The sequence below is a fragment of the Lepidothrix coronata genome, unplaced genomic scaffold (genome assembly GCF_001604755.1).
Source record: "Lepidothrix coronata isolate B3197 unplaced genomic scaffold, Lepidothrix_coronata-1.0 Scaffold125, whole genome shotgun sequence".
Taxonomy (NCBI): Eukaryota; Metazoa; Chordata; class Aves; order Passeriformes; family Pipridae; genus Lepidothrix; species Lepidothrix coronata.
The window spans coordinates 1850133-1861375 of record NW_016690305.1 but is presented as its reverse complement, the minus strand read 5'-3'; the positions used below and the strand labels follow the sequence as shown (position 1 = coordinate 1861375).

The window sequence follows — 11243 nt, the reverse complement described above, 5'->3', positions numbered from 1 at the left end:
TTTTTTCTCAGGGAGTGTAGAACTAAACAGCTCCAAAAGCTCTGGTGTGATCTCTTGAAATAGCTATTCTTGCCTTGTACATTAATTTACAAAATTTTCTAACTTGTGAACTTCGAACAAAAATGTGTTTGGTAAACTGTGACTGACTTTGTGGCAGATTTTCTTTAACACTTGAAAACTGGATGCACTTAGACTGTCAATGGCTCAGCAGCCTGGTCCCTGGACAGGTTCTGTTCCCTGCTCCCACCTGGCTGTGTGTGTTTGCTCCCAGTCCTGCTGTAGGTTTGCTGTCATTTCTAGCACAGGTGTGGGTACAAGGCCCTCTGCAGGTGTAGCATCTAGGGAATGCATCCATGCTCCTGGATAAGCCTGGCTGTGGCTGGAGCTCAGTGTGGAGTCTCATTCAGCGTTGCACACGTGTGCCTGGATGAATAACGTACAAAGTATTTGTTGTATTTTCTTAAGGCCCATAAGACTGTTATCAAATAGTTGTGCACATGCAGAAAGCCCACAGCTCTAACACCATGAACACACAGCACAGCTGTCCTTTAGGAAGGTTGTGACAGATTTAATTATCCCTCAAATCCTAAGCCATGACAAAGGAGCAGGAGAGCCCCTTTGGAGCGGGCTGTGCTCTGTGTTGGCCTGGCTGTGTTAAATCTGGCCTGACTTATATCAGCAGCAAACTTGCCCTTTATCATAAACCCAATTATGATTCTCCACAGAGAACAATAGGGTTGGTTGCCTCTTCATCTTCAAACCCCAAATATTTAGAAAGTAGGAAATGAATCCTGTCTATCAGTTTTACAGAGCCCATAATGAGGGCACGGTGCTGCCTTGGGGCAGCCAGGAAGCATTGCCTGCTCTGAGAGAGGCCAGCACTTCCCACCCTGAGATCCACTTTTCCCTTGCTTATCTCAAAACCTCCCAGCTGTCTGGTTTGAAATTTCCTGTTCCGTGTGCCTGCCTTAAGCTGATTTTTGAATGTGTTGGGTTTGAAATACGCAGTTCGGTGAGGACAGTGCAGTTGTGTGTTAGAGGCCAGCAAACCCCCACGTGTCTGCCTGTATTTTTGTCTGTAGCTAAGAGGGCAGTAAGGATCCTGGGTGCACTGGGAGGTGTGAGGGCAATGGGGGAAACTGCAAGCAGTGAGTAGTGAAGAAGGGGGGGATGGGGCTGTTGGGATGCTCTGAGCTGATCTGCACAAAGGCTGAGTGTTGGGGGGTTGGGAGGGTGAAGGGTGCTGCCTTTTGACTCAAATGTCTTATGCAAAGTCCTTGGAGAAGTCAGTGGTGGCTGTTTCTGACCTTCCCCTCTCTGTGCCCTTGGTCTGCCACCTGTCCAGGATGGCTGATTGGACAAAGGAAATTCAGGCAATGCTTGCAGAATATTTGGTGAAAGTACCCTGGAAAAGACTACAAAGAAATGTAGTCCTTCTGTGTTCAGAATCAAGTTTGAGTAGTGCAGGGCTCTGCTCCAAGTTCTGCTCATGTGTTTTATTTTAAGACCGTTGGATAAAGCTGATGAATAATTTTGGGAGCAGAGATCAGGACCAGGGTTTGATACAAAGGGACCTCTTGTCTTTTGTCCCTCCTCTGTTGAGTGTCCCTTCTCAAAGGGATTACTTGGTGTGATGAGTCAGAAAGAGCAGTCCTGCTTCCCATTTCTGTCTCCTCCATGCCTCTACTTCCTACTGCATGGTTCCAAATCTTCCTTTGTACTGCCTGTGGTGCTTGTATACGAGGTATAAATTGTTAGGCTTGTTTTCTGCCACACTGACAAGTGGAATTGCCCAGGCTGAGGTCAAATGTGTGATCCAGCCCCTGGATCTGGGAGCAGAGGGTTTGTAGTTTGCAGGGTTGAGGAGTGGGTTTGGACCACCCTGGTATGTGTTGGATGGTGGAGCCTTGAGTCAAAGTATTCCCTGATTCCATGTTCCCCTGGGCTGTCTCATCCTGAGTGACTGATGGGGGATGTTGCTGGGGCTCTCAGAAGTGTTCCTGAGCCCCTGAAATATCGTCCTGCATGTTTTTGTATCAAAATGTCTGTTGTGTACTTAAAACAGGGGCCCTAAGGAGGCTCTGAGTGGAAACAACTGTTTCATAACCATGTGAAGTTTAGGTCGACCTGACAGCTTTGTAGTTCTGCCCCCTCATAATTCTGTGTGCTTTTGTGTTTTGCAAATTTAGTGATATGCTTATGAAGGATCTTGTGTGGGGCGATTAATTGTGAGAAATGGCTTCTATAATGTCATAATAACTTTAACTTTGTCCTGAAATGTACATTTATTCTCAATATGCATCCAAAACATAATGTGAAACTTCTGGAAAATCAGCTTTCATCTTACATATGTTACAAATATGTTTTGATTAGATATTGATAATATCTGTCATTTAAGCTATACACACAATCTGCACTCTTCTCAAGCATTAATTATTCATTACTTCTAGACACAAATAGTGAAAAACAATGGGTTTTTTTCTTGTTTGGTAATAATTATTGAAACAAATGCAAATATTAAGTGAATCTTAAAGTAGCTCAGAATGAAAGATGGCAAAGGAATAGAAAATTAAATCAGATTAAATTAAAGAGTAAAAAGCCTGGGACCAAACACTTAGGGACATGTTCATATGTGGGCACCTTCTGTAATCAGGGCAGATCCAGCCTCTGCTTGTGTGAGGTTAATTTATGTTGAAGTAACATCTAAAGGTGGGTGAAACAGAGCCTGGTGATACATATTGAGTTTTTCAGCCTGGCTGACTCTGAACCGCAGACAAAGTCAGGCTGTTGCTGGAGAAGTTCAGTGTGTTTTGAAAGCAGCTGGAGCTGGAGCTCTGCTCAGCTCTGCAGGGACACTGGGTTGTGGAGCCAGGCTTTGGGTGCAGCCAGTCCTGGAGTGATTTAATCACCCAGATCTCTTAGGAGTAACACCAGCTTCAGGCACAGGTGGGATTCTCTCTGTGCTCTGGAGACCTGTGAAGGGATCTGCCATCTCTCACCTTTGTGCTTTAAACTGGGTCCCAGCAAGGAGGAGTTTGAGTTTGTGGTTCAGCTGCTCTGGCTGTTGAGATCAGATTTTCCTGGGGGTTTTTGCCCAGTGGACTTTGGAGCTGTTGATACAAGATTCTCTTGCTGTCCACTTCTCACAGTACTGCACATTTATGTCTTTATTTATACCCACCTTGTGTGCTTTGAGGATAGGAAGTACCATCCTAGAAACCTGCTATTCCAAGCCATTGGAATTCAGACACAGCCAGCCTTGCCTCTGGATTACTTGTATTTTTCCAGGTTATCGGTGCAAAATCTCCCAAGCTTCCAGACTCCTTTGTGCCTGGTTAATTTGTGAATGAAAAGTAATACATCTGTCAAAGGCCTCTGGAGCTGGTCTGGATGAAGGTGAGAGGTTCTTAGGGCTTCATTCCCTCTGCAGTCTGTGAACAGGGTGAGAGTTCAATTGGAGATGAAGTATTTCATCACTTGCTGCAGATGATTTATGATAAGTCACCTCCTGATATGCTGCTGTGTGAGATGTGCAGCACTCCCAGCACATGGAGCCTCCTGGGCTCTTTAGGCATTGCCTTGATGTTTAGAAAAAAGTTGTCCGAGTAAGAAACCCCAAATTTATTCCAAATGTGTTGCGTATGGATCTGTGCGTCCTTCGCTCAGTCGCAGTTCCAGTTAAAACATTCCTGCTTGCCTTTTGGTTTTGGAGCTCCTTTTTCATTCCCATCCTCATCCTCCTACCCTGTTAGGCTTTGTACTCATTTGGGCTTCGTGTTAACCCAGGGCTGTCTACAGGAACCCAGGAAAAGGACACCAGAGGCACATGTCCATTAAAAGGTTTCTGTTTGTGAGGCTCAGTGAGACCTTTTTATTTCAAATGCAGTATCCTGAGCAAGCCCTCCTAGCTACAAATCAGATGTTGTTCTGTGCTGTTGAACTTGGCTACTTTGCCAGGTTGCTTTCTAAGGTTTTAAAGTCAAGTAGGGAAAGCAGGCCATGGGACTGCATCCATTTGGTGTGGTAAGAATTGGATTTAGGCCTTTGTCCAGCACCATTCTCAGGACAGGAGAGGGAGAACACGCTTCTAGCAAGCCTGGACAAAGTCTGAGCAAGGGTTTGGAGGCTGCTTGCTCTGAGCTGTGCAGAAGAAGAGCAGACTCTTGTCCCCTGAGAACTGCTTTGCCTTTGCCTCGTCAGAGTTACAGGGAGAGGGAATAAAACGGTGATGCATTTGGTGTCTGTAAGAAAACCTTTACTTAGGAACCACTTTGGAATGCCTGAGCTTGTTATCCAAGATCATCCATAATTGTGTGCTTGCTTGGCATTAAGGAACCAGATGATTTGCTTTTTCCAAGCAAGAAGGAAAAATTGATGTCTTTTGAAAATTGCAGCCTTCGGTCAAGAGTGGGGACCGATGGTGATCCTCTGCCTCATCCCCTCATCAGCAGGACCTCAAACCACGGCCATGCTGCACACAGGGGCCTTGCCTGAGCTTGGCTTAACTCCAGCTGGGTCTGGCTGGTCCAAGCGAGCACCTCGGGTCTCAGCACTGGGACACAAAGTAGGAGCTGTTGGGGGAGATGGTATATTTAGCCACTCCTGCAGTGCAGCTAATTTTAGTGCTCCTGGTGGTGGTGGTGGGAGCTTCCTTTCCCATGTTACCCCTGGCCTATTACAAGCCAAGGACAGATTGTCTGTCATGTAGCCAGCAGGGAAATAGATTCAGTTGTAGATCATGTTTCTCAATTAAAGTATTACAAGAAGGCAGAAGATCCTGATGGTACTGAAAGACACTTTGAATATTGGTTAAAGTAGGGAACTTTGGCTTCAGGAGTGAGATAAAACCTCTAGATGTTGTCCTTGTGAAGAGAGAGAAGACACAGTATGTTGAAGCCATTTGCCATTTTTTGCCTGTAAAAAATCCAAACCAAGAAAGCAACGTGCTGGTCTTGCCGTGGTCTCCTCCTGGAAAGGGCAACATCTGCTTGGGAGCTGCCCAGAATGATGATCAAGGAGAGTTCTCTGCGGAGGGACCCAGACTTGGGAGGGGAACTGGCTTTCCTTGCCAAGGGCTGTGACTTTGTTCTTCCATCTCGGTTCAAGAGGCGGCTGAAGTCCTTCCAGCAGGCCCAGGTTTGAACGCTTGGCATTTCTTTTTCCTTTTCTTTGTATTTTTTATTGGATCAGAGGATCAATCTGTGTCCCCTCTAGGCGTGGCTATTTGCAGAAAGTTATTTGCAGCTAGATACCAGCAGGTTTAAAAATAAACCTTCCAGGCTTAGATTGCAGAGTTAAAATGTCTTTGTAAACAAGAGGGAAAATTAACAGCAAGGGCAGTGATTTAATAATGGGGAGAGGTAGTGTAAGACTTAATTATTTCCTGTGTTGTTTTTTTTTTTAAATACCTCTATGTATGTGATTGCTCTGACTGTTGTTGCATGTGGAAGAACCACAGTGTTCTGGTGTCTGTAGTGGGTTGTGCTCTCAGCTGTGCAAATCTGTGCTCAGACTATCCTACCTGGCTTCAGCTTTTGTAATTTTACCATCACAAGGTGCTTCTTTGTGCTGTCCCCTGCTCTCTCTGGGCTGTGGCTGAAGGAGATCATAGATTGTGTAGATCACAGATCATGGAGGTGTAGCCAAAGAAGTGGAAATGGTGCCATGGCTGTCTGTTTTTGGTAAATCCCAGCTGCTATACTTGATTCCTGGGACAACAGATTGGAGTAATTTATGCCAGGACACCAAATGGACGTGTAGTCACTGCAGATTTACAGGGGATCACAATGTGCTAAAATCAGCCCATCTTGAGCTTCATCTCCATTTAAATAATCGGTGACCCAGTGAGAAGTTAAAAAGTTGAGATGAGGAGCGGTGCAGCTGTTTCCTAAGAAGGAGCCATTAAAATTGCTGCAGAGCACACTGTGGGCCGTGTTTTCATGCTTTCTGGTGACAGGTTAAAGGATGTCTGGAGGTTAATCTCTGGAACGTGTGTTTTTCCCTCCCTGGGGGAGGATTGCATGAGGTAATAATGTGCAGTAATGGCCTGGGCGGGCCGGGAGCAGTTGGGAGCAGACTGACAAGAGCTGCACAGCTGAACCCGCTCTGCAGAGCGGGGCTGACCCCGAGGACATCACCGGGGCAGGCTGTGCAGGGAGAGAGAGCTGAGACCTCCCGCTAGACCAGCTGGAAAAACTGACAGGCCTTTGGTCCACGAGCCCCGGGCCTGGTCTGAAGCAGGAGCAGCACCTAAATGCATCGGGAATAAGTGCCCCGTGGCTGCAGATCCAAGGCAAGTGAACTGCTGCAGCTGGAAAATGGCCTTCCTCTTCTTTCTTTCAGTGCCTGTTCCTCTTGCTGCCTCCTCACTGCATGTCCCCCCTGCCTTGCCCTGGGTTCCACAGGCCTTTCTGTGACCTGGCTTAACTCATAACGCTGCAGAATATCATCCAGCACCAAAGCCAAGTCTATTTTCTGCCTTTCCAAGCGGGTTAAATGGGTTCCCAGCGGGGTCTGGCGAGCTCTGGAGCTGGCACTTGGGACACGGAATCACCAAACACCTGGGAGTGCAGGACAGGGATGGGGGCTGTCCCAGTTGCAGCAGTGAGATGTTGACTCTTGTGCCTTGTGGGGCTGTACCTGGTGGCTCAGGTTGACCAGAGAGCAGAGGGAACTGGGCTCACTAAGAACACAAACGTGCTCGCAGGTGAAAAGGTACCAGAGTGGTGAGAGGGAGCAGAGCTGAGTGAGGGGTGATTTGTGGAACACGGAGGTGTTGGCCAGGCAGGAAGGGAGGAGCAGGGTTTTGGTAACCCCTGTCTCAAGAGCTGTTCAGTTCTGGTGCTTATTGTTTGCAGGACTATTTATGGCAAGATCAGAGGGCTTCCCATAGCGAGGCTGGGAGGAATGGGGGTCTCTAATCCAACATCTCACGTGGAAGAAGAGTATTTCTAACACTGGGTCACATCAGCACTGGCTTTCTCCAAGTCTTGGAAACTCCCCAAGGATAGGGGTTCCCCCACCCCCCTCCAGTGACCTCCTGCAGGCTGTATTACCCTCAGTGTCCTCCAGCCTAACCCTCCCGAGTTGCACTTTATGGCCATTGCCCCTTTTATACCAGGTACCACTACAGAGTTTGGTTCCATCTCTGCTGTAACTGCATTTCCAAGAGCTGCAGACCGTTCTTGGCCCATCCCTTGGCTTCCCCTCTGCCTGGCCAGAGAGCCACCCCAGCCCCTCAGTCCCTCCTGCCACCCGATCCCGACCCTGCCTGTTGGATTTCCCTCCTGAACGTCTCTGGCTGGTTTCTCCCCATCGTTTTTTTTTTTTTTTTTGAAATGAAGGTCCCAAACTGGTCACAGTAATGCAGATGCAGCCCCAGAGGAGATAAGTGCTCGTGCTCTCCTGGCCCTGCTCCTGGTGCAGAGTAGGACATGGTTTGCCCTATTTGTAAGCACCCCCCTGCAGGCTCCGGCTCAGCCCGGGACACACCATTCCATCCACAGCCTGCTCTGCAGGGCTGCTGCTCAGCCAGAGGGGTCCCAGCCTGAACTGGTGCTTGGGATCACTGTCCACAATGGAGAACTGGGCACCTTCTCTGCTGGAAGTATTTGAACAGTTTGTCGGGGCCTTTGCCCCTGAGGTGCCGCCTGTCACCGTGCCAGCCTCCCCCCCAGGCAAGTGTCATCTGCACCTCAGGACAGGGGAGAATTGCAGGGGGGTTATATCCACCTGTGTCTTCCTTTCTAGGGTAATCTGGATGCACCCTGCCTGTTTTCTCCATGGAGTTTTCAGGGAAGCATTTGAAGTGTGGGCTGAAGTCCACCAGTCATGGGAAGCCCATGTGCAAGATCCATAGGCACACTTGTCAGTGGAGACATGTGAGACCTGGGGGTGCAAAATTCCACTGGAAAAGGGCATGAGGAGCTTGATCAAACCTTAGAATTAGCTCTGTGTCTCTTCCCACCTCAATCCTTTTGTGCTTCTGAGTTGCTTAGGTCGAGTTTGTTTTCGTTTTTGTTTTGCTGTGATTGACTTGGTTTCTGCGGGTGAGTTTATGTTTCCTTGTAGAAAAGGTTCTCTGCAGAAATCATTTTCTCACAGCTCTGTGCCGTTTGGAGCCATGTGCAGATGAGCCTTTGTTGTTCTTACTGTCCTTAGAAATGGGTAGGAAAGAGGCATCAGGAAGGAGATGGGAAAGGGCTTCAGGGAGGAAAAGGAGGGGAAGGTCTCGGGCCATAGACACAAAGCAGCTCTGGAGAAGTGATGAGCGTTGGGGATGGCCTGTGTCCAGTTGCCATCACACTCCAGCAAGGCAGGAACTATGAAAAATGAAAGGAGACATGAAGTCAGCTCTGTGGACTGCGAGAGCCCAGGCTGAGTCACTGTACCCTAGAAAAGAGGATTACAGAATCCCTTTGGAAAAAACAGCAAGAAACTGGTAAATATATTATCTGGGACCCTGGTGGACATCGGGACCAGGAGGAAGGAGCAGAAAGGATTTGAGCACTTGATATGCTGCTGCTTCCTTCCATGGAGTTCTCTGCTGGGATTGGCACATCCCTGGGAGACGGGCTGGGATGGCAGAGCTTTGGTCTGTGCTTTGTTTTGTAGCTACAATGAGGCTGTAGTTCTGTCTGGTTTATTTATAACACACGTCACTATTTTGGTCTGTCCATAAATAAATTGTATGACTGGCAAAAGATGATATAGCGGATGGACAGATTTTAGTTAAGGTAAATTACACAATGCTATAGAGCAGTGTTTAAAAATGGGCTTTGATTTCACCTTCCTCTTGAGCAAAAAAAAAAAAAAAAAGTCTGTTGGCTATTGGTAACAAACCTAAAAGATTTATTAAAGTATTTGTAGTTTTTCTTTCTTAGTTGTCCTTTCCAAAAATGCACATCCCTGTTGGAGAAGTGTGTTCCACTAAGCAAAGAACATTTAAGGCCATTTTTTTTTTTTTCAATAAGAAGGTGTTTATTTCCAAGGAATTCCCACAGAATTTGCCTCCATACCACTTCCTTAATTTTTTTTCCACGAAAAGTTGTGATTAACTTCCAGTTGTCCTCACAGGGGCTCACATCTGGTTATGCCCATCCTAGAGTATTGACTTGTAAGATTGTTCTGGGGAACAGGATCCTCAAGGGGCAGTTGCTGTTTTCTCTTTGTGTCAGACAGCTCATTTCTTATATAAGAAATATATTCTACCTGTTCCTGAGGTAGAATCTGAAGAGAAGCCATCCCTGAGCAAAGCCTCACCTCGTTTGTCTGGGCCTGAGCAGGGTCAGGGAGTCAGGCTCACTGGGAAGGGCAGCTGCAAACCTGCACTGGGTCCTTACTCTGAGGCTTGGCAGAATTCCCTGTATTTCTCCTGGAGATCTCTAACCTTCTGGATTGTGTGGTGGTTGTGGATCAGGAAATTAATGGAGCTTCTGGCGCTGTGGCTTGTGTGAGCTGGTACCAGCTGGTTTCTGGCTTTGGGAGTCCCTGGAGGAGGAGGAATTGCTTTGGTTTTTGGGAGGTGGAGACCTGGGCAGAGGGGATGAGTGGTGTTACAGGATAATCAGCTCTTGTGCCCTATTGGGGTGTATGTGGTGTGCAGAAGAGGAGGAAAATGGCACAGTGCTGCTGTGGTCTGCTTGGGGGATGTCTCTGCCCCTTCCAAGAGAGGAAAAATACGATTTTATCATTCCCTTGTAACGCAAGGGAGGGGGATCTATTGCTGAAGTGAAGTGTCAGAGTCCTTTGAAGGACCGTCTTGGTTTGTGGTAGTTTTTGTTCCAGTTGAGTCATTCCTCCTGGTTCCTCAGGGCACTGGCAGCCTGGAGTGCCTGTGGGATGCAGAGATCAGGGAGCAATAAACCTGTTTGTGAGAAGGGCCTGTCAAGTCCTATTATAGAAGTCAAGTGGCTGCAGTGGCACCTCGGGGTCTGTTCCAGCCCTGCATTGTTTGGTGCTGTGAGGGACCGGCAGGGATTTCCCTCTGCTGGGATCCAAAAGGGAAAACTGCTGAGGGAGTTGGTCCTGGCTGGGCAGGGCAGCAGGGTGGGAGGGGGGTGGTGAAGGCACAAGTGGGGCTGTGGGACAGTTCTCCAGGTCAGATCCCCCTCCCCAGGCACACCCAGCCTAACTGGGCTTTGCTTCTGTTACTCTGCTGAGGAAAGAGCAGAAGGCAGCCAGGAGAGGGGTGTGTTCCATGATCCCAAAGGGAGCATCCAGCTTAACCCCTGCCACCACCTCGGGTCACCTGCATTGTTCTGCTGTGGGACAGAGTCACCAGGGCTGGTGCTTCCCCCGTCCTACAGCCCTGCTGAGCCCCAGGAACACTTTGGGGCTCAGAGCTGGCCCACTTTGGGCTCCAGCATCTCTCAGGATCAGACCCAGAGGGGTGCAGTATGTGAGAGAGCAGGAAAAACCAAGGAAGATGGGAGGGAGAACAGATGGGGGTGATCAGGCCTGTTCTCCAAAGGTTGAGAGCTACACTTGAGGACTGTTCAGACTCTGAGCACAGGTATTGATAGAAATATTGAAGGCTGAAAGTGAGCTTCAGCTTTTCCTGTGTTTTAAGACACGGGAGAGGAAAACTCGGAGTCCCAGACTCCAGGTTAATATGTTCTGTACAGAGCTGATCCAGAACAGAAGTGTACTTTGGCTGGCATGTGTGCCAGTGTCCCTGCTCCTGAGTGGGACAGCTTTTGGGAAATGAGAGGTCCTCCTCGTTTAAAGAAAGAGCAGTGAAGCAGGGGAGTGAAGAGGAGAAAAGCCTTCCTCATGGTCTCTGAGGACTGGGTTATAAAGTATTATAAACTGCAGGTAAAAACAGGGCTTAAGGAAGGTTTTACAGTTCTCACTTCTTCACCTTCCTGAGAGCAAACCCATGGTAGGCTGGGGGGGATCCAGTGTGTGTTAAGAAAAAAGCTCCAAGTTTATGGAAATTAATAAGGCAAAGAGTTTAGTTTGTTCATCATATACATTCTCCTGCATTTAGTGATCTCAGACTTGGCTGCTTTATCCTCAAACCATTTTGTTTGGAAACAGTCAGAATAAACAAACTGAAAGTCGCAGCTGTATTTACTTGACTGTTGCCTTCTGAGCCTTATCACATATGTTGTTACATTAATAATAACTCCTGCAGTGGAACCATTGTGCAATGGGAAAGCCTATTGCCTGTTCCCAAGGAATAGTGTCTTCATGGGGGAGCAGGGAATTCGTCAGCCCTTGGCATTCCAGCAGCTGAATTC

At 47.9% G+C, this 11243-nt stretch overlaps 1 protein-coding gene across 3 annotated transcripts in view; it reads left to right on the top strand.

Moving 5' to 3' along the window:
• Positions 1-11243, top strand: part of PPP2R3A (protein phosphatase 2 regulatory subunit B''alpha) — a 56660-nt gene that overhangs the window by 18855 nt on the left and 26562 nt on the right. The window contains exon 1 of one of the 3 annotated variants that reach the window (XM_017826325.1): positions 4717-5136. The exons of the other annotated variants lie outside the window; for them this stretch is intronic. Within the exon in view, the coding sequence (XP_017681814.1) occupies positions 5005-5136 (132 nt within the window). The 5' untranslated portion in view covers positions 4717-5004. Of the gene's footprint in view, positions 1-4716; positions 5137-11243 lie in introns of those variants that run through there. 3 annotated transcript variants of the gene reach the window in all.